Consider the following 21,614-nt stretch of genomic DNA (forward strand, 5'->3'; position numbering starts at 1 on the left):
GCCTTCGAAGAATACAATCCAACACAGATCCTTTTAGAAAAGCAGGTTTATTGGTCGGGCTGCTCACCAGGACACAGCAACAAGAGAGGCTCCCCAGAGCCCACAGGAAACTGTATCTGCCCACAACTCAGGCCCCTTCAGCCCATCAGCACCAAGGAACCTCGTCCCACAATCCCCACCCTCCCTCAGCTGATGTGTCTCCAACCATTCGGAAGAGAGAAGGGAACCAAGGGCCAGGGCAGGGGGGAGAAGCAAAGCTTTGTGTTGTATAAAAGGTGTGTCCCCAGACTCCCTCCCTCCACCCCTTAAAACAATTAACTGCAATTTTCTAAAATGCAGAGCAGGGAAGATAAGGCAGAGGAGGTGAGGGGAGAAGGAGGGAGCCTTCAGCTCTCCTCTTTGGGCTGTGACTTGGGGGTGAGGGGGGGTGTCCTTGCTTCTGACAAGTCCCCTTTATGGGGGAAGAACAGGGAGACTGAAGTGTCCTGAGGAGAACCTGATCAGAAGTCAGGCCTTTGAACTGGAAGCAGCACCCCTCTCACCCCAAAGATTCAGGAGAGGAACCCACAAGGCTAAGAAGGTCTTGGCATGTTCTACAGCTTTATGATACAAGCTCTAGGGAAGGAGCTTGAGAAGAAACTGCCAGGAGTGAGCCAAGGCTGGGCTGCCCTACACACAGAATTCCTTACTCTCTCCTGCTCTCAACTTGGTGGCCTGGCCTTTAGCATCAATCTCTTTCCCATCAGCCTCCCTCCTAACTATAATACCAGCTCTCTGGAGCCTGGTGCTGCCCTCTTCTAGGACCCTAATTTTCTGGGCTATGAGAAATAGGCTGCCCCTGGGGGAACGGGAACCAGCAGAGGTAAAGGGTAAGGCTTACCTCTCTCTTCTTGGATGATGGATTTCTCGCGCTGCCCTCCCTACTAGTCCTGAAAAATTGTCCCGCTGTCCTCTGAGAACCCCAATAAGATGTGGTCCTCGTCCTGTGTTTCTCCTGCTACTAAAGAGCATTCTCTTTCTGCCCGTTTCCACCTTCTACTATTTTCTGTTTTCCTTCAGAGCCATAGCCATGTGCTCCTGTGTGCAGATGCATAAACATGAAGTGCCCTCCCTCCCTCCCCCAGTGCTCTGCCTGGATCCAGCCTTCCTTACTGGGACCTTTTGCAGATACAGCCTGTGCTAGACCCTCATGTAGGGTCATGGCTTACTCTGACCTCTCTCCGACACTGCCCTAGATACTCCCAAAAGCTGCTTTCAAATCCTTCCAGTATGGGGTCTCCCGTGTGGGCAAGGGGCCTCTTCAGGATGCACTCTTCCCTTTCATGGTAATTTTGGCTTTGAAGCCGCCAGAGATCAGAATGGGAAAAGAAGAGCTCAGTGAATAGGAATGACAGCAGCCGGGTAAGAGTGTGTGTGTAGGGGTGGGGGACGGGGAGAAGGCAGCCTGCCCCAAGCCCTGGGCCTAATCACAGAAACGACAGCAATTTCCGCTACGATTCCCGACTTGGATCCCCAGGACACGAATCACCGCCCTCTGCATTTCCACCCAGCCTACGCCTACACTGGGGCTGTCCATGCTGCAGGCTGCCTCCCCCTCGTCTTAATAGCTGTAAGACTTGGAGAGGGTGCTCGCTGTGGGGAGGTGTTCTCAATTTAGAAACATCTCTGCCTTGGGGCAGAGAGAGCGAGCGAGCGAGAGAAAGAATGCGAAAGAGAAAGTTCGTAGAGGGAAAGGAATCGGGGCGGGGGCGGGGAGAGGCGGGGCGGCGCAGCCTTCCGGGCACAGCCCCGCGCCCGGCTCAGTCGCTGTCGCTCTTGTCCACCAGCACGGCGTCCGACTCCTCCGTGATCTCCAGCAGCGTGTGCACGTCGGGGCTGCTCCCGCGCAGCAGGTCTGCCGCCTCGCCGCGCTCCGCGCCGCCCTCCTCCTCCTCGGCGCCCACCTCCACCATCTCCGTGGCCTTCAGCACCTCCACCTGGCCCTCGCGGATCTTCTTGACGTGGAACGTGAAGGGCGGCACCTTGTAGACCGCGGTCTTGGAGCGCGCGTAGACCACGTGGTCGGGCGTGAAGGACTTACGCAGCTTGTCTCGCGAGGTCTTGAGCTTCTCGCGGCGCTCGGCGGGGACCAGGCGCGTGCCCAGCTTGTTCATGCGCTTCTCCAGGGTGTGCCGCGTCTTCTCCAGGTTCTCCTTTGTCTTGAGGCGGGTCCGCTCCAGGTTTTCGCGCGTGCGCACTTTGGTCTTCTCCATCTTCTCCTTGGAGAAGGCCTTCTTGAAGTCGTCCACGCGCCGCAGGCCGCTGCGCTTAATGCGCTCGGCGCGCGACTCCTCGATGACTTCCTCCACCTCCACCGCCTCGTCCGACGACAGCTCGAGCGCCGCCGCGTCCTCCTCTGGCCGCTCGCCCTCGGCCAGCTCGTCGCCCTCCTTCTCCGGCAGCGTCTCCGACTCTTTCAGCGACTTGCCTATGCTCACTTTGGCCGGCAGTTTCACTTCATCCTAAAGGGAGATCAGAGGGAACAGATGAGGGTGGGGGCAGAGCGGGAGAGTTGGGCGGGGACTTGGGGGGACGCTGGGCGAACCCGGGGCCGGGCATTGGCACCTGTGATCCTGGCGAGTCCGTGGTATCTTTGAAATCGGCCTGGACTCCTGCGCTAGTATCCCCAGCGCCTGGCACCGAGCTGAACACTTCGTGAGCACTCAAGTATGTGTTGAATGAATAGTAAGTAGACCTGGAGAAGGGCAAGGCAACCCACTCCAGTATTCTAGCCTGGAGAATCGCTATGAACAGAGGAGCCTGGCGGGCTACAGTCCCTGGGGTCGCAAAGACTGAGCGACTAAGCACACATACAGAGCAAAGAGGGAACCGAGCTTCGAATCAGAGTCTGGCCTCTTGTTTTCGCACTTCGGTCAGTTATCTGCGGCTCTCCAACCCGCTCCTGCAACCACCCATGTTAAACCACTTCTTACCCTTTGCATCCCAGAGATCACAATCGAACTTTGGAAATGGGCAGAGCGCCCTCTGGTGCACAGAGCCACACACTGCCCGAGCCAGGCCCAAAAGGCTTTGGGCAGTTTGTTTGGGTTGAGGGGTGAGCTCCCAGCCGATCTCTGGCGACCCCGAAGTAGGGTAACTTGAAGGCAGGTTTACTTTCAAGGGAGCGCGTTTCCCAGACTTCGTATAGTTTCAGAAGAACCAGTATTAGGGAAGGGGAGTTAATGACCTCCCCCCACTCCATACGGTTTGGCTCCACCAATGGTCATTCTCCACCCCTATGTAGAAATTGAGGAAAGAGGAAGAAGCTGGCTGGGAGCCGAGAACATGTTTTCTTCCCAACCTGGAGGTTTCTTCTGGTTCTGACATCCCTGCCTTGGAATGGAAAGGAGGGATTGTTTTTCTATTCTTGCTTCACCACCACAACCCGCCCCCCACCCCAGACAGGAGCTCAAGAGCCAGGAGTAGAATGGCAAGATCCTAGATCTCAGAGCCAGTTCTCCTGGGAAGACCGAGCACCAGCACTGTGTTCCATTCCGGGAAGAGTTTCCAAGATCCTGACTCTGGACCTACATTTCAGAATCTCAGGTTCACCTCTCACCAGAAGGTGGGGGAGATTGAGCCCAGAAAGGAAACGATGACGTAACACAGAATGGGTTTGTTTTTGGCCCAAAAGACAAAACCCAAAAGTCTCTCTGACCCAGACTCTCTTCTTTAGGTACATTGTACAAAGGAATGATAAGGAATAGGTTTTCTGAAGATCGTTTCGCAGAATTGTAAGAAAACCCCATCTGAGAAAAATGAGGTAACATAAACTGACCCCTCCTATAAACACACACAAACACGTACACGTATGTGTTGGCTGCTTGGTATCTGCACCACCTGCTATAGAAATTCCTTCCCCAGCCCCCAACCTCTTTCCTCTTCCCTCCCATCTACGTCCCCACAGAGTTTCCTGGTTTACATTGAAAACTAGGAACACCTCCTCCCAACTTCCTTCCCTCCCTGTCAATATCATTAGCAGGGACAAAGAAGGAATGCTGGCTTCACCTCTTCTCCCAAACTGGGCACCAGCTCTGCTGGGCACCAGGCCATCTCAGGCTCTCATTACTCAACTACACCTCCCAGCAGGCAAGGTGACCCTGGGCTCAGGGCATGCTGGGACTTGTAGTCTCTACCTGCCACAGTTGGCTGGGTACTGTTGTGGGCATTCTGCAGCATTCTATCCATCCCTCTGCTTCTTATCACTCGCAGAGGCATTGAAGGGGTATTTTCCTCACTCTGAGTGTGGAAGGGTCCCAGCCAGTCTTAGCAGTCCCTCTGATTCCCAGTTGTACACTTTGGGTCTCCTTTTGCAATCACTTCTCCCCACCTGCCACCAGAGTCCTCTCTCTTACACATTTTAAGACTGTCATCTAAACTCCCTGTTACTTCTTAATTCATCTCCACCCAGAATTTACTAGCAGCCCTAGCATGAAAAAATGTCAGCTCTGATTTCTCCTTCACAGCCTCCTAGTCTAAAAATCCACCCACACCACCAAAGTTAGGAGAACGCCTCCTTTCACTAAAGCTCAGGCAATGTGGATGAATTAAGGGAAGGATTAAGCGTGATGGGTGGGGAAGAGCCAGGAAACAGTCCCTGCTGCTGGAAAACAGATCCTCATTGTCTCTGTGCCCTACCCCAGCATCCCTGATTCTCCCGTCTGCTCTGTCCAACCCCTAAAATCTGAGCTGGCTGGTTTTCCTGGCCTCTGGCTTCTTAGATAAAGCTTGAACTGTAAGGCTGGAGAGAGAGTTCCAGACTTCTTGTAGCCAATCCCATCTTCTTAGTGCCTGATGAGAGGTTTCAAATACAGCATCAGGGAGCAATCCCAGTGAGGGGAGGATTTGGAGTCGTCTCCGCCAGACTAGAATGGTGTGTATATATATATATTGCCCTTCATTGTGAGGCTTCCTCTAGAGCAATGGCTTATACCAGAGGAACTGCTTTCTTGGTGGAAGGTCAGGGGATAGGGGAAGAAACCATTTGACCTAAGTCTGAGATAATATCCAGTCAATTGGCCCTGGAGAGGGTATACCACTATGACTTTAGCTTTTTCCCTCTATTAATGGATTTTGTCTTTTCTCCCTGTTTCCAAGCCAGGTTTCCCGTATGACTCACAGCTTTGGAGTGCTGTCTTGGGCCCACCCAGTTAGCCTGTTGCTACAACAACAAGCAACAGAATCCCAAAGCACCTCCCCCAACCCTGGGCACAGAGGCCGGGCACCCCTGTCCCACCCCTACTTCCCTGGCAGAGCTAAGTCATAGGAGGGGCCTCAGGGTGGCAAGAAGGGAGAGCTCTGCTTGTTCTGTTTCTATATTTTTATTAAACAAAACCACCAGTCCCAACAGGCTTGGTTTCCAAAGTTAGCTTTAATGACCAGGTCTGAACAAAATCATGCACAGCTTCCATTGTCTCCCCCGACCCCCAACCAAGCACACACAGCTCCCCAACCCAGGAAAGCACCAGTCTGGGATGAATTTAGAGGAGCCATAAGACAGCTCCCAGCCCCTTCCTCTCCTCTCCCCAACCTCACTATATAAAATTAAGCTCCTTTGCCTTAGGAAGATTTTTATGTGATTTAATTGAGCACCTTCTGCATGCCTGGTCCTTGGCCAGGCACTTCACATTTGTCAGGGAGAAGGGACAGGTATGATATGGCTCTGCGTGGGGCCTTTCTTGACTTCGAGCTAGCCAGTTCTGTTCCCAACCACTGCCCGGAATGACCAGAGAAGATACTGGAGAGGTCATTCAGAGACCTGGGATCTGCTCAGAGAATGTGTCAGAGGAGGGTGCAGACTAGGGGAGAGGTGAGAGATAGGGAAGTCTTAAAAACTCAGGACCTCTACTTTAGGTTGTCAGGACAAGGGGGTGAGAAACAATGAAGGCAGAAGGGACCTTCTTTTCTGCTCTAGCATGACACTGAGCATGTGGGAGGATGTTGCCCCAAAGTGGGTGGAAATCGGTTCTTGGGTGGGGTGTTGGGGGAGTCTGGGTATATATAGTGTATCTATAGTGTTAAAATTTCATGGAGAAAAGGACAATTAGGAAGAAAAATATCTAAAAGGACTCCTTAGGAGAATAATCATGTGAAAAAAAAATGGAGAAACACTGTGCCATAGGTAGGCCAGATTCAGCAAAAGTGTACCCCCTCCTGGCCTCTCTGAGTTGGCAGCTTTTGGGTGCCCTGCCAAAGGCAGGATCTGGCAAACATAAGGGATCTCTTTGCAAAACATTTTCTGGAAAAAAAAAAAAACCCTGGAAAAAATAAGTGTAAATGTTTTCCCCAGCTGCAGGGAGGGGCATAGAGAGGGCACAGAACAGACCCCTGGCCTGGGCCTCATGAGGGCCCTCTGTAAAACTGGCCCTTGAGCCAAACTGGCCTGTCCCTGAGGAGTAGGTGGAAGGGGGAGGGAAGGTCAATCAGAAGCCTGGACAGGGTTCAGTATGGAGGGAACACATGTATACCTATGGCTGATTCGTATTGAGGTATGGCAAAAACATCAGAATATTGTAAAGTAATTGTCCTCCAATTAAATAAATTAAGAAAAAAACAGAAGCATGGATGTTGCAGGCAATCTCATGCAGGCAGCAGTGGGTGCAGCTCAGGTATGGTGTCTGGAACATCTACTATCAAGATGGAAGCCAAGAAGTAGAGGAGCACCCTTTCCCGTGACCTCCCACCCGATTGCCTGAACATTCCATAATGCGAGTGTTTGCACAGTACCCGTCACCCACTCACAAGGGGCAGTGGCTTAGAGAGGCCACTCCAGACTGGCCACTGCTAAGCAGTGAGCTGGTGGTGGACTGGATTCATGACATGCCACGCCCACGGCCCCACGTGAGCCAGGAGACCCTAGGCGCCCCCACCGGCTGTCGGCTCCTCAGGGGTGGGCAGAGGCCCAGTGGGCTCTGGGTAATAGGGCAGGGTCCTAGGCGTCTGGTCAAAGGGTGGGAGGTCAGGCACTGTCTCAGGCTTCAGGTCAAAAGGCTCAGTCTCAGGCAGAAGATCAAAAGGCACGATCTTGGGTGTGGCCCGGTCTGAGGGTGCGTTCAGCTTCTTCTTGGGCTAAGATGAGGAAAAGGGGTTTAAGTGGGGCTTGGGGTGGGTGCGGATGGGTGTGGGAGAAGGAGGCCTTGGTTGGCATGCAGAACTGGGGCTGGTGAGTAAAGGGGAGGGGAGCACACAAATATCAGGATGGAAAGACACTACACTTCCAAGGCTTCATCAAGAGGGCCCTGGAGTGGAAACGGGGAACAAACCCAGGCCCGTGAATTAATAAGCACAATTTAATCAGAACCCCCTCCCATGCTCCCTCTAGAATCTTCCCCAGTCCCATCCTTGGTCTCCTGCCTTCTACCCCGACCCAGCGATGGTCATGGAATGATGCTCTGAGGGGTTGGAGTGGTGGAGGCAGGAGGCTGCTGGGGGCGGGGAAGGAGTTTTCTAAGAGGCCACTTATTAGACTCCATCTGAGGAGGCTCCAAGGAGGAAAAGAGAAGGCAAACAACTTCACTGTCTTGAGTCAGAGGCAGCTGATCCCAGTTATTCCCCCGGGCAGGGTGGGCACGGGTGCCGCCCCGGATAAGGAGAGGGTGAGGCATGGAAGAGGGACATCCTGGCTATTTCCCTTTGGCCTAATCCCCTCCTCCTGCCTCCCTGCTACCCATCCCCCACCCTCTCATGGGCTATCAGACACTCAGAAGCACAGAGAAATCAGGATCAAAAACCAAGCTAATTTTGGGCATTCCCTAGTGGTCCAGTGGTTAGGGTTTCTCACTTCCACTGAAGGGGGCACAGGTTCGATCCCTGGCTGGGGAATTAAGATCCCGTATGCCATGTAGCAACGTTAAAAAAAAAAAAAACCAAGCCGTTTTAATGACCCACGAGCCTAGGTCCTGAGGCACCCAGCAGCAGCTCCCAACTCTCCATCCTGAGGGGCTGAGCTGCCGCTCTTGCTCTGGAGTCATGAGAAGTCAGGGGAGAGGGACATTTGTGGGCACTGCCAGACTCCAGCGACAACCGTGTTAAGGTGTGCAGCCACAAAACCCAACACAGCAAGTGCCCACCTTCCCTGTAGGATACAGGGAGAAGAGGGGAGTGGCCGGGAGGCTGAGGAGAAAGGAGTCAATGTGGTCCCTGCTGGCCAGAGAGCTCCACTCCATACACCCTGCACCCCTTCCCTCCATGGCCATTGGGCCGGGTGACCACACATTGCCTCTGCTTCAGCACTATGAGGCTGAGCAGCTATGGCCACCCACCTTAGCCACTCAGCTAACACTGTACACACACACCCTCACACACACACACACATTCCCTCACACACACCCTCACACACACACCCTCACACACACCCTCAGACACACACTCATGCACACTCTCATATGCACACCTTCACGCATACACATCCTCACAAACACATGTGCCCTCACACACACACACACAAATTTGTACCAGTGCCAGGACTGTCCTTGCTTAGGGCTAGCCTCCCCCCACCCGGATTTCTGCTGCACAGCCCAAGAAAAGAAGGAGGAAGCAAGGAGCAGAGAGTATAGCAGAAGAAAGGGGTACACCTGGGCCCTTGCCTCAGCTTTGACCCCCAAGTGCTTGAGAGCCAATAGGCAAGTGACTTCCCCTCCTGGGACCTCAGCTTCCTCCACTACAAAATGAAACAGCTGAAGTTGACTATCTCCAAAGCATCTTCCAGCTCAAAAAGTCTATAGTGACAGAATGATGAACTATTCACAATGGTAGTTAAAAATAATGGAACAAACCATCACTCATCTTTGTGGTTGGTTGCCTAGCAACAATATTCCCTCTCCCTATCAATTGCCCATCTTCTCCTTTTCTGATTTTGACCTTTACAATAGTCAGACTTCACTTTTAAAAAATCAGACGGAAGAGTATGATTTCCTTTGGTCTTAGGAATACCTCTAAGAAGAGGCTCCCTGTTTTGGATCCAGTGGTAGATTTTTGGATTCTCTGGTGGTTCAGACAGTAAAGAATCTGCCCACAATGCGGGAGACTCGGGTTCGATCCCTGGGTCAGGAAGATCCCCTGGAGAAGGGAATGGCAACCAACTCCAGTATTCTTGCCTGGAGAATTCAGTGGACAGAGGAGCCTGGCGGGCTACAGTCCGTGGGGTTGCAAAGAGTCAGACACTTGTATCCAGTGACCAGGAAAAACAACCCAAATTTAGCTTTTTGGAGGAAGCATATGGTAAACACTCCACTAGGCCACCAGAGGATGAGAGGGACCAGAGCCCCAAGTTGGGATGATTTTTTTGGACAAAAGTATGGGGTTCTTCCGGAACCAGGTAGCCCCAATTTGCTTTGAGTCCAGGGAGGAGCTATAGTCTGGGTTAGGATTTGAGGAGGAGAAGCCAGCAGGCCCTCACGCCAGCCCTGGTGTCCACCCCTTTAATGCCAATGCACCACCTAAGCCCTTAAATGTGTCGTGGTCCTGCCCTCAAGCCCTTGGAGCAGGTCTGATGGGTCCAAATGTAGGTCACTAACTGCTTCATCAAAACTACTTCAGAACATGTTTATTTCCATTTTAGCCTCCCTTTCTGGATTCCAAAAGAACTCTAATAACATCCAAACTGGGATTGGATATTAGGATTAGGAGAATTGGCTCCTTAATGAGCACTGTTGCTGCTGCTGTTTGGTCACTGAGCTGTGTCCAGCTGTTTTCGCCCCTATGGTCTATTGCCCACTAGGTTCCTCTGTCCATGCAAATTTCCAAGCAAGAGTACTAGCTAGCTAGTGAAGTCGCTCAGTCATGTCCGACTCTTTGCGACCCCAGGGACTGCCAGGCTCCTCCGTCCATGGGATTTTCCAAGCAAGAATACTGGAGTGGGTTGACATTTCCTTCCTGACCCAGGGATCGAACCGGAGTCTCCTGCTTGGCAGGCGGATTATTTACTGCTGAGCCATCTGGGAAGCCCTCCTTACTGAGCACAGCGGCTCCTGTTTGCATGGGGCCGTAGTTGGCCTGGTCTTCCTAGCAGTTCTTGGTCCACTGACCCCTCAGTTACTAGTAGGATTCACTTCTCTCCCTCACTGGCTGTTATTGCCTAGTGAGGTGTTGCCTGATAGGATGGGATGCCAAACTGCTGTTTTTGTTTGGGAGACAAGGAGGGAAATGCCAAAGAAGGACAATAATGACTCAGAAGTGAGTTCAAGGTGAGGGCTCTGATATCCTGTGATGGGAGGGGCTGAATTTCATGTGTGTGTGTGTGTGTGTGTGTGTGTGAGAAGGGGAGGGAAGTCAAATGGCAACTTAACCTGTGAAATCATTATGCCTAGCAGTTCTCTGAATTTGGGTGGGACCACACAAGGGATTCCCTCTGTTATCCCCAGGAAAAAGGTGTGGGAAACCAAATGGCCTGATCCCACAGCTGGGGCCTTCCCACCCCTTCACTCTCCCTCCCCGTTCCCCTTTTGCCACATCATCACCTCCCCGCTCTGCAGTGGGGAACAGCACATCCCCTCCCCAGCTGGAAAACTCACATCATCCCAGGGCAGCCTTTCCCCAGATCTCTCTGCCTGGCCACCCAAACATCCTACCCCCTCAGCCCAACTTTATCATAAATGTTGCTGCCCCCAAGCTTCCCTATTAGGTCTGCCAAGGCATGAGGCTATTTTTACCTCATTCTCTTCCCAGGCCTGCAGGCCTCAGGGAGGAGCAGCCTCTGCTTTCCTCAAACAGCTGAGTACCCCACCCCCTCACCCCCACCTGGAACATCTGCTCTGTAACTCAGGGAAGTTCCACTGCCTTGGGCCCCACCCATGTTGCTGGAATTTTTTTCCCAGAGCTTCCCTGTGGGCTGGGACCACTTTAGGTATTAGTTATTTCCCCTGTGGTTTGGGGGCTCAGGGTTGCCAGCTTGAGTCATTCCTTCTACCTCAAGCCTCTGTCCCCCACTGGTCTTGATGCAATCAAAGTCACCCTGTGATTAAGACCCCCTCCCCACCGTGGATACACAATACACAGATACACAATCTGTGCCAACTGGCTAGAGGCAGTAACAGACATGCCGTTTGTCTCTGCTCAGAAGTCTCTCAGAATCTCCATCTTTGACATAAGGAGGTTTACCTCCAGGCTGAGAACTTCCCCAGGTCCTGCGGTCTGGGACATTTTGAATGAGAAGGGTCAAGCATCCAAGCCCTTCGTGGCTCCCCTCTCCCACACCAGGCTCTGGAGAGAAGATAGAGGGGGCCCGCTGTCCCAGAGCCCTGCCCTCTTCTCCTTCGTTTGATGCACCCCAGTGCTAGGCAGGTCTCTTAAAAAATCTCACCCCCCTACCTCACCCCATTCTGCTTCCTCTGAGCAGTTAAATTAAGTAGAAACAATTCTGGGCAAATATTTTCTATCAGTTAGTGCTATATTGGGGGGTGGGGTGGGTTAAGTAAACTGTTTAAAGGTCGAGTACCTCTTGGGAGGAGTTCCTGGGGGGAGGAAAAAGGGGCAGCAACCTTGCAGCCTCTGCCCCACCACCTTGTTCTCAGATGAGTGCCAGCTCACTTATAGCCACTGCCCCCGAACTTGCTTGTTTCAATCTGCATTTCTCTTAGCTCCACCACACTGACCAAACCAAGGACTTCGCGGCATCCCTGATGGTCACTCAGAACACAGCTAAGGAGGGCCTCTGAGCTGTCAGTGAAACCACATCTCCCGGACAGAGGCCCTCTCCCTGGGGGGATGTGGGAAATCGGGCCTTCTTTTTTCCCATTCCCTTCGGTGCAGGGAGGAGAGCGAGGGGACATAGACTAACCCCTCGGCCCCCACGATCTCACCTCCTTGGGATGGGAGCGGCAACCAGGCCCGAGGGAAGCAGAAATACGAGGCTGGGCACGTTCCCACCCCACCCAAGATCACCGAGCCCTCGGCTCAGACCCGCCCCTAATGGAATTTGGGCGGCAGAGTGGAGAAGAGCAGCGATCCTGAGATGCCCTGGTTTACTTGGGGTTAGGATACAAAAACTCCCATTTTTTTCCAGGCGGGAAGAACGGGGAGAGGTGCAAAGGAAGCAACAAGCTGACTGGGCGGAGCCTGGGGCGCGCCAGCCTCCGGCCGCTCGTCCTCTGGCTCCTCGGCCGCCCCCGCAGGCATGCGGGGTGATTCACCGCGCCCCGACCGCGGGGCCAAGGTGGGGGGTGCTGTCCCCTTCCCTCCGCCAGCCCCTTGGGGCTCCTCACGCCGCGGGCCACCACCCTCGCGCGGCTGCTTCCAACAGGCCGAGGGGTAGGGGCGCGCCGCGGGCTGGGGTGTCCCTAAAGGCCGAAAGTGCCGGGAGGCGGGAGAGGATCGCAGCGAGGGGCGGCGTGGGCGGCCGAGGCCGATGCGGGGTCCGTGGGGGCGTGCTGGCAGCCGCGTCCCTCGCCTGGCGCAGCCCCCGCGATGCGTGCCTGAGCCCTGAATCACCCGCTATATCGGGCGGGCAGCGCCGGAGGCCCCAAACCCGGGCCGCGCCGCCCGTGTCCGCTTACAGCGGGCCCCAGGAGTCGCCAGGCACCCCGGCTCTCCCCAAAACTTCCTCCAAGTAGGAAGACTTTTGACAAGACAGGTCGGGAGCGATCTGCGGGGCGCAGTGTCCCTGACTCCAGCCCCCTAACTCGGTTCCGCTACGCGTTGGACACCGGAGGTAGCGGCTGGGTGAGGAGCCGCGGTGTGCACCGCGAGCCCCTCTGAGCGCTCCAGGAGCCCGCCGCCCGCCCACCCACCCCACCCCAGCAGCGCTCGTGGAAAGAGGGTGGATCCCCCGAGCCGGGTCAGGCTGCCGCAAGAGCCGCGCGGCGGGCAGATCCCCCCACCCTGAGCCCCAGGCGGGGGACGCCGGGCCTCTGGGCGCGGTCCGCCCGCCAGCTCACCTGGTAGATCATGACTTTAAAGTTGCGGCGCCGCAGCAGCTCGGCCTCGTTGACCTCCAGCTTCTTGATCTGGCCGGCCTGGCGCTCCAGGCTGCCGCGCACGGTCTTCACGTTGACGCTGACCTTGCGCACCTTCTCCAGCAACTTGCTCACAGTGTTGCTCGTGGTGGCGTGAGCCTTGCCCAGCTTGCTCAGCTCGCCTTGGATGCTCTGCACGGCGCCCTCCATCTCCGCCTGCCGCTCCTCCAGCTGAGCTTGGGTCAGTTGGATCTGGTCGACGGCACCGATGATTTTGTCCAGAAGGCTCAGTACCAGCACGCCGTTCACCTGGTCTGATTTGATCAGCTCCTCAGAGCCGGCCCCAGACGGCTCCTCGGCCGCCGGAGCCCCCATGGTAGAAGACCCCTGGTCCCCGGCGTCGGGGTACCCGGAAAGCGGCTGCTCGATGATGTGGAGCTGGGTGTCCTCCATGGCTGCCCGGAGCCGTGCGGGGCCGGCCGGGTGGAGCTGAAGCGGGAGCTGGAGACCCGGAGAAGAGGAAGAGCGAGAGAGCGCGGAGGAAACTCGAGCCACGTCCGTGCGCACCGGGATGGTGGCCAGAACTGTGGGGCGGGGGATCGGTGAGTTCCCCGAATCCCAGGCCAAACCCCGGAGTCTCGTCGCCCATTGGCTGGCCCGACCCCAGAAAGGGAGGGACCTGGGCAGAAGGGGAGACCGATGCTGGAGAAGGAGGGGCAGCCCAGGGGGACCCAAGAGCCGAGCGCCCCACCCTTCCTAGGATGGTTGGAATAGTTGGAACGAGAGACCAGGGCCTCCACTGGCAGTGGAGGCGGCGGGAGCGGGACTGGGGCGGAGGAATGTGCGCTTGGGAAGGGAAACAGGTCCTGGAGTGTTGCTCTGCTTTTCCCTCCCGCTGTTTTCTCTCACCCGCAAACCCACCTTCGCCTTTTAAGTTCCAGAGCAGGTCGTCAGGTGGGACAGGATATCCTGAAATTACGAGCAAACTATTGTGTTTGCCAGTGTCCCGATTTAGAGAGGGAAAGGATCTATGGCTTCCACAGCCTCTTCTACCTCTGACTACCCACCCCATCAAGTTACCCAGCACTGTTCGAAAAAGCTTGAGGGGTCCTTTGCGAAGGAAGGAAGAACTTACACGTTAGAGCCACAGTGGTGGTGAGGGGCCTCCAAGCTCCTCTAGGTCCCTCTTAGAATTATCCTAACAGAGGAGGATAAAGATGGGCAATAAAATAGAAAGTAGAGCTTTTTGCTCATCTCTATCTAAAAACTGATGCTAAAGCTGAAACTCCAGTATTTTGGCCACCTCATGCGACGAGCTGACTCACTGGAAAAGACTCTGATGCTGGGAGGGATTGGGGGCAGGAGGAGAAGGGGACGACAGAGAATGAGATGGCTGGATGGCATCACCGACTCGATGGACATGAGTTTGAGTGAACTCCTGGAGTTGGTGATGGACAGGGAGGCCTGGCGTGCTGTGATTCATGGGGTTGCAAAGAGTCGGACATAACTGAGCGACTGAACTGAACTGAACTGATCTAAAAACCACCTTTCTCTGTGTTTCCGCCTGCCCCAGAGGCCTGGCTGACGCTGAACTCAGATAGCAGGACAGGGAGTTCACCCATCTCTCTGGAGCCAGAGACTATGGCTCTTTGCAGAAATATCAGACCCCACCTCCTTACTTAACAGACTGGAAACAGAGGGTCTGGATAGGGCAAATGACTTGCCAGGAGGTTTGCCAGCAAGTTCACCTTAGCTTGGAGCTCAAACCAGGTATCAGGACCCCTCTCTGGCACTCTCCATCTTAGCAGGCTGTATCTTTCACCAGCACAGGGAGGGGCAGAAGCTGCCACCCATTTGTGCCACCTGCCTGTCGACCTACAAATATATTTCCCACTGTGATGGGTACGAAGGAGCAGGCAGTTCTGAGCAGGATCAAGAAGTCCAGGAGACAATGACCATTCTCCCCGCACAGCACTGGAGCAGTACCAGCCCCCTTTCCCCCAGAAAAGCTGCAAACCTTTTCCCTGGTTAGGAAACCAACCTTGGGTTTCCCCAGCTGGATCAATGATGATCTTGGCGAAAGGTCACTTCTCATCTGGCGTGCATTATAATTAGAAAGCATGAAAAATTGCCAGGCCCTATTAATCCAGTCAGAGAAGCCACCAACCCAGAAAAAAGCTTAGGAACTCACTGTCTGGGATAGCCTGGAATATTCTGGAATAGTCCCAACAGCTATTGAACAGAATATTTCCCCTGACACTTCAGTTGCTGTTTCCACAGAAACAAGTGGCTTTCTTGTCTGAGATTCAAATATAATGACCTGGTATATAAAATCACATGTGTTTATATACTAGAACTGACAGATGACCTATTTATTTTAGAATTTGTTAAAAAAAAAATGTGTTATAACAGTTTAAGTTCCTTCCACTGAGGACTGACAAGACTTCTGAAGAGAAAGAAGAGTGACAGTAAGGAAACTAACTGGACCTTCATAAGGTTCTTATTTTTAAAGAATTGATTAGCTTTCCTAGGTGACACATAAGATACAAATTGCAAATAGCGCACAAAGAAATATAGTGAAAAGAAGTTTTCTTTCTGTCCCTATCTGAAGCAAACTTAATTTCTGGTTCAGAGGACAACAATTATTATTTTCTTGTGGAATCTTTGCTTTTTGTCAGTTACTAATATATATCTTGGAGATTGTTCTTATTCAGTACGAGAGAGGCCTTATTTTCCAATGTGCATATGTGTGGTTAGTCAGTAAGTTGTGTCCAGTTCCTTGTGACCCCATGGAGTGTAGCCCACCAGGTTCCTCTGTCCATGGGATTTTCCAGGCCAGAATTCTGGAGCAGGTTGCCATTTCCTTCTCCAGGGGATCTCCCTGACCCAGGGATCGAACTCATTGGCAGGTGGATTCTTTACCACTGAGTCACCTGGGAAGGGTGTACTATACTTATTTAACCAGTTGTCTATTAAGGGACATATACAGATTACATTGGGGGATCCTGAAGAGAAGTTTTTGGGATTGATTTGTTTTTGTGGTTGCATGCATAAAAAGAATCAGGTCCATGCCATTCTGACTCTACCATCAGGAAGGGATTTCTGGTCTTCAAAAAAGAATGTCCATATTTTTGGATGAGTCAAATTATACCCCAGGGATAGTCTAGTGAATATGTCTCTGACTCATTTGATGGTTCTTTGAGAATTTCGCAGAAATAGCCCTAGCGCTGCTCGCCTGGATTTGCATCAGACAGGATGCTCTCCTGTTCCTCTTGTTACTAAATGTCAGCTAAATCCAACAGGGGGCGTGCTGAGCCTGGGTGCAGCAACTTTATTAACGGCGGCACTCGGAATGCGAGCCAAACAATCCTTCCCAGAGGACTTCAGTCCATTTCAGTGAAAATAAGCAGTTTCTCTTCATTTGGAATTGTGTCCAGTCTGCCACAGCTTGCATTCAGGGTTGATGCTTTGCAATTTCCATTGCTCACTCTATTTGCTGAAAGGCACACTGTTCCATTGTGTGCTTTCAGCTGGTGAGGCAGTCTAGAAAAGAGATAGGTGGAAACAAACAAACTTTTGGCCCAGAAAAAGAACACCAGGATGCAACCCTGTCAGCAGCTGGAATCTCACAGCTCTCTCTCGTGTTCCTCTATCCATCCATCTGTTCAGCTAAGTGTGACTACTTGTCAGGAGCCAGCTACCGGGCTGGGGACTTCACAAAACCCCAGTTCCTCCTGTTGAGAAGCTCATAGGATAGCGGGGGTGACCGATGCATGAATAGTTTCTGATACAAAGTGGAAGGTGCTCCAGAAGCTTAGGGAACGTTGTCCCCACTTCCTGGGAGAGTAGGGAAGGGTTTACAGGGTACAGCCTTCCATCCCTTTCCACCCCCGCCCTTTCTGCAGAGACATGAGGTGGGGACTGGGGGAGTAGCCAGGCATTCTCTTATCAAGGTTCTGCCTTAAATCTTACCAGCTTACACTGAGGGAGCACCAACGAGGTGTGAGGGATGCAGCATGCAGTGTGTTCCCTTCCATTTTGGATATATGCTAGAGAATCCTAGGGAGACAATGTGTTTCGTCAATAATAAATGATTGGGATGAATGATGTATCTTCACATCAGAGGAACCATCTCGAATGGAAAACCAATCCTCAGCAGCTGGCTCACAGCTGCCACAGACAGCAGTAATGTTTTTCTCCCTAGACTTATAGGCACAATTCTTGCCTCTCTGATGTATATGAAAAGCACCTGTAATATTTACGTATATCTCTTCTTCAAAAATGCCTGAGACTTCCTTGGTGGTCCAGTGGTTAAGACTTCGCCTTCCAAGGCAAGGGGTGTGGATTTGATCCCTAGTTGGGAAGTTACAATCCCACATGCCTTGCAGCCAAAATAAAAACATAAAAAAGGAGCAATATTGTAACAGATGCAATGACTTTAAAAACGGTCCACATAAAAAAAAATCTTAAAAAAAATCCATTATTTCTTTTCCTTAAAATTTTAATGTATAGTTTTCCTGAGCCAGAAAACAATGAAAATTGTTAATTAATTATTATTTATTTTATCCCCTCTGCCTTCAGCACACACTGGTCTCTTAACCTAAAAATAAAAAAACAAACACAGGCAAACCAACACTGCAGTCTTAATTGCTTTTACCTCCCTGACCTTCCAAGGTTGGGTCTGTTCATTTTCTCCTGTTCAGGTTCATTGTTTTCTAAAACTGCATATCCCTTACTCCCCATTCAGTCCTTAAATTTCTTCAGTTAATCCCAAAAGGTGGCTTCCTTTCTACTAAAAGAACACTTAAAAATCACTAATAAACTCCATATTCTACCAATTATCTCTTCTTTTCTAATTTTACTTGAACTCTCCACAACATTTAGCACTAGTGACCAATTTGCCATTAAGACTCTCCCTCTTGACCTTTGTGAAGCTGTATTATTATTTTTATAATTATACTATCTTATTTATTTATTTAAAATTTTATTTATTTTTTGGCCATGTTGGGTCTTCATTGCTGCTCAGGTTTTCCCTAGTTGTGGCAAGTAGAGGCTACTCTAGTTGTAGCGTACAGGTTTCTTATTGCAGTGGCTTCTCTTCTTATGGAGCATGGGCTCTAGAGCATGTGAGCTTCGACAATTGTGGCGAACGGGCTTAGTTGCTCTGCAGCATGTGGAATCTTCCCAAACCCAGGATCGAACCTGTGTCCCCTGCATTGGCAGATGGATTCTGAACCACTGGACCACCAGGAAAGTCTCTGTTCTTTTCATTCACAGTATTTCTTGTCCTGTTTGCTTTTTGTTTTCTTTCTCTCATAGTCTTAAAAAAATAGCTTTTAAAACCAGTTCAAAAATTAAAAAACAACAATCACTAGCTTTATTGAGATATAGCTCACAGACCATACAATTCACTCACTGAAAGTGTACAGTTTCAATAGTTTTTAGTACATTCGCAAAGGTGGTAACCATAATCAATTTTAGAACATTTTCATCACCACTAAAATAATATGTCACTTAAAAAACAAATCCGTACTATGTAGAAAATAGATAACTAACAAGACTATACTGTATAGCACAAGGAACTCTACTTAATGCACGGTGGTGATCTGAATGTGAAAGAAGTCCAAAAGAGAGGGACATTTGTGTGTGTGTGGCTGATTCATTTTGTTGTACAGTAGAAACACATTGTAAAGCAACTATGCTCCAATAAAAATTTTTAAAAATCCAGAGTTAGTAAAGAGAGACTTTATTAGGAAGGATTTTTACAGGGGAGGAAAGGAACTCTAGCAGTCAGGGGTAGGGAGTCTATTGTAATAAAGAGAATGCCATGACTATAAGATCAGCAAGTGTCTCAGGAGGTAGAGAGGGAAGTCAACAAGGCTGGAAAGAACCAGGATCAGGGAATGGGCTGGAAGGGTGGCATGATGAGAGAGCGAGCAGAGAATGCTTTTTCCTGAAGCCAGCCAGCCAGCCATCCTCTCCCCAGAACAGGTTGTATGCTGGTTCAGGCTGAGAGTGGGCCAAAAGTCATGGAGGAGAGACTTAAGCAAAGCTCTGTTACTAAGCATTTTGTTCTGAGTGATCCATGGGGACAAGCGGTTCGTTTTATTTATTTATTTGGCTGTACCAAATCTTTGTTGCAGCATGTGGGATCTAGTTCCCTGACCAGGGATCAGACTCCGGCTCCCTGCATTGGGAGCTCAGAATCTTAGCCACTGGACCACCAGGGAAGTCCCACCAATGGTTCATTTTAATTATTTATAAGGCAAAGATGGGAACATGGAAGGTCTTGTTCTTGACACAGATAAACAAGAGGGGGATCAGTGAGTCAGAGGGAGAAGGGTGGTTCTTTGCAGACCACAAAAAGGGAGGCAGATTTCTTTAAGCCTCAGTGTTTTCCAGGCTCACAGGACTTGGGTAAAATTAAACTTAGTCACCCCGGACCCACGAGCTGTTGCTCCTCAGTCCCTGACAGTCTATTTTCGATGTAAAGATTTGCCTATTCTGGACACATATAAATGGAATCATAGAAGACATAGCCCTTTGTGTCCAGCTTCTTCTTTTATAACATTTTTAAGCTTGACCTTGTCGTAGCATGTATCAAGACTGCATTCCTTTCAATGGCTGAATCAGATCCTATTGTACAGATATGCTACGTGTTTGTATGTAAGTTTGGACTGTTTCCTTTTTTTTGACTGTTATGAATAATTCTATGAAAATTCATGCTATTTTCTTTTTATTTTTATTGTTATGTTGTTGTTCGGTTGTTGTTAAGTTGCTAGGCTGTGTCCAATTTTTTGTGACCCCCATGGACTGCAGCAAGCCAGGCTTTCCTGTCCTTCACTGTCTCCTGGAGTTTGCTCAAACTCATGTCCATTATTGTTGCTCTATTTTCTTAATGTAGATCTTTTTTCCTTTTTTAAAATATTTATTTATTTGGCTGCACTGGGTCTTAGTTTTGTGGCATGCAAACTCTTAGTTGCAGCATGTGGGACCTTGTTCCCTAACGAGGGATTAAACCCAGGCTCCCTGCATTTGCAGCGCAGAGTCTTAGCCACTGGACCACTAGGGAAGCCCCTTAATGTCGATATTTAATGTGGATTCTGCCTCCAGCCCTCAGCTATCCCAGTCACTTTCCCTTTTTCCTTTTCATCTTCCTCTATGACTCTAAAATCAGTGGTCCTGAAATGGGAAGATAGTAATAATATTTAAAGCCAGTGGCAGAGAACTCATTAAGATGGATGCTGTCGTCTATTGTGTTAAAACAGTTGTGGGCCCTGATATGCCAGGCATCACCAGGGGTCCTAAATGTGTTGCTGAATCCCTTAAGGCCAGGCCGAGCAGTGGTTATTTTCCAGTATGTCTAAAACTATTTCAATATTTTAACAGTTGTCCTTGGGTTCTGACCTCTCTCCTAAATGCCAGGCTCTCATCTTACATTGCTTGCAGCCCTGTTTGGGTATGCCACCATCATCCAAACTCAACACTTATAAACTATAGTTAGTATCTTTCCTCAAAAATCAGAATCCCTCACGATGTTCTGACTTCTGTCCATGTTACCATCATCCTCTCAATCACCAGAGTCTAAGACCTTGAAATTATGTTTAACTTCTCTCTCTCCTTCACCTCCCAAGCCAACTGAAATCCCAAATCCTTCTTGTTCCTTCCCCATAACTGTTTTCCTGTCCTTCCCATTATCTGTCATGTCCAACTCTTTGTGACCCTATGGACTGTAGCTCGCCAGGCTCCAATGTCCAAGGGATTGTCCAAGCAAGAATACTGGAGTGGGTTGCCATTTCCTTCTCCAGGGAATCTTCCCAACCCAGAGATAGAACTAAGTCTCTTGTGTTTCCTTCATTGGCAGGTGGATTCAGTTCAGTTCAGTTCAGTCACTCAGTCGTGTCCGACTCTTTGTGACCCCATGAATCACAGCACGCCAGGCCTCCCTGTCCATCACCAACTCCCGGAGTTCACTCAGACTCATGTCCATCGAGTCGGTGATGCCATCCAGCCATCTCATTCTCTGTCGTCCCCTTCTCCTCCTGCCCCCAATCCCTCCCAGCATCAGACTCTTTTCCAGTGAGTCAACTCGTCGCATGAGGTGGCCAAAGTATTGGAATTTCAGCTTTAGCATCAGTCCTTCCAATTTACCCCCGAACCACCTGGGAAGCCCTGTATAGATGTAGTACATCTTTATTCATTCCTGTCAATGGACATTTAGGTTGCTTGTATGTCTTGGGTATTGTAAACAGCACTGTGATGAACATCAGGGTGCATGTATTCTTTCAAACTATGTTTTTCTCTGGGTATATACTCATCAGTGGGATTGCTGGATCATATGGTAGCTCTATTTTTAATTTTTTTTTCAATTTGGATATCATTAGTTTATTATTAAAGAGAAACAGCTCTTATTATTAAAGAGAAAATTATTTACATGATGAAAGATTTCAGAACTTCAGTGGAATGAGCAGCTTCACATGATGCCATTTCAATAGTGACTTATTTCAGTCAACATATTTCCCAAGAATGTCACCATCTGTAAATAAGAAATAATCCTTGTCATCTAGAACTACTTTGGTGCTTCCATATTCTGGGAGAGACCTTTATCTCTGACTGAATCTCTCCCCCTTTCCTTGAGAGCTGGGTCCAATAGCTACTACTGTTACTTGCAATACTTTTCCTTGT

At 50.6% G+C, this 21,614-nt stretch overlaps 1 protein-coding gene across 1 annotated transcript; it reads right to left on the reverse strand.

Moving 5' to 3' along the window:
• Positions 1 to 28: 28 nt before the first annotated feature.
• On the reverse strand, positions 29 to 13,527 carry CAVIN1 (caveolae associated protein 1). The gene is made up of 2 exons (XM_055407897.2): positions 12,912 to 13,527; positions 29 to 2,501 (listed from the first exon to the last, which is right to left on the reverse strand). Exons 1-2 carry the CDS (start codon positions 13,380 to 13,382, stop codon positions 1,800 to 1,802), a joined length of 1,173 nt encoding a protein of 390 aa, XP_055263872.2. The 5' UTR covers positions 13,383 to 13,527; the 3' UTR covers positions 29 to 1,799.
• Positions 13,528 to 21,614: the final 8,087 nt, after the last annotated feature.

Source organism: Moschus berezovskii, chromosome 20, assembly GCF_049115385.1.
Source record: "Moschus berezovskii isolate FMDL1 chromosome 20, NW_MosBer_1.0, whole genome shotgun sequence".
NCBI classification, from domain to species: domain Eukaryota; kingdom Metazoa; phylum Chordata; class Mammalia; order Artiodactyla; family Moschidae; genus Moschus; species Moschus berezovskii.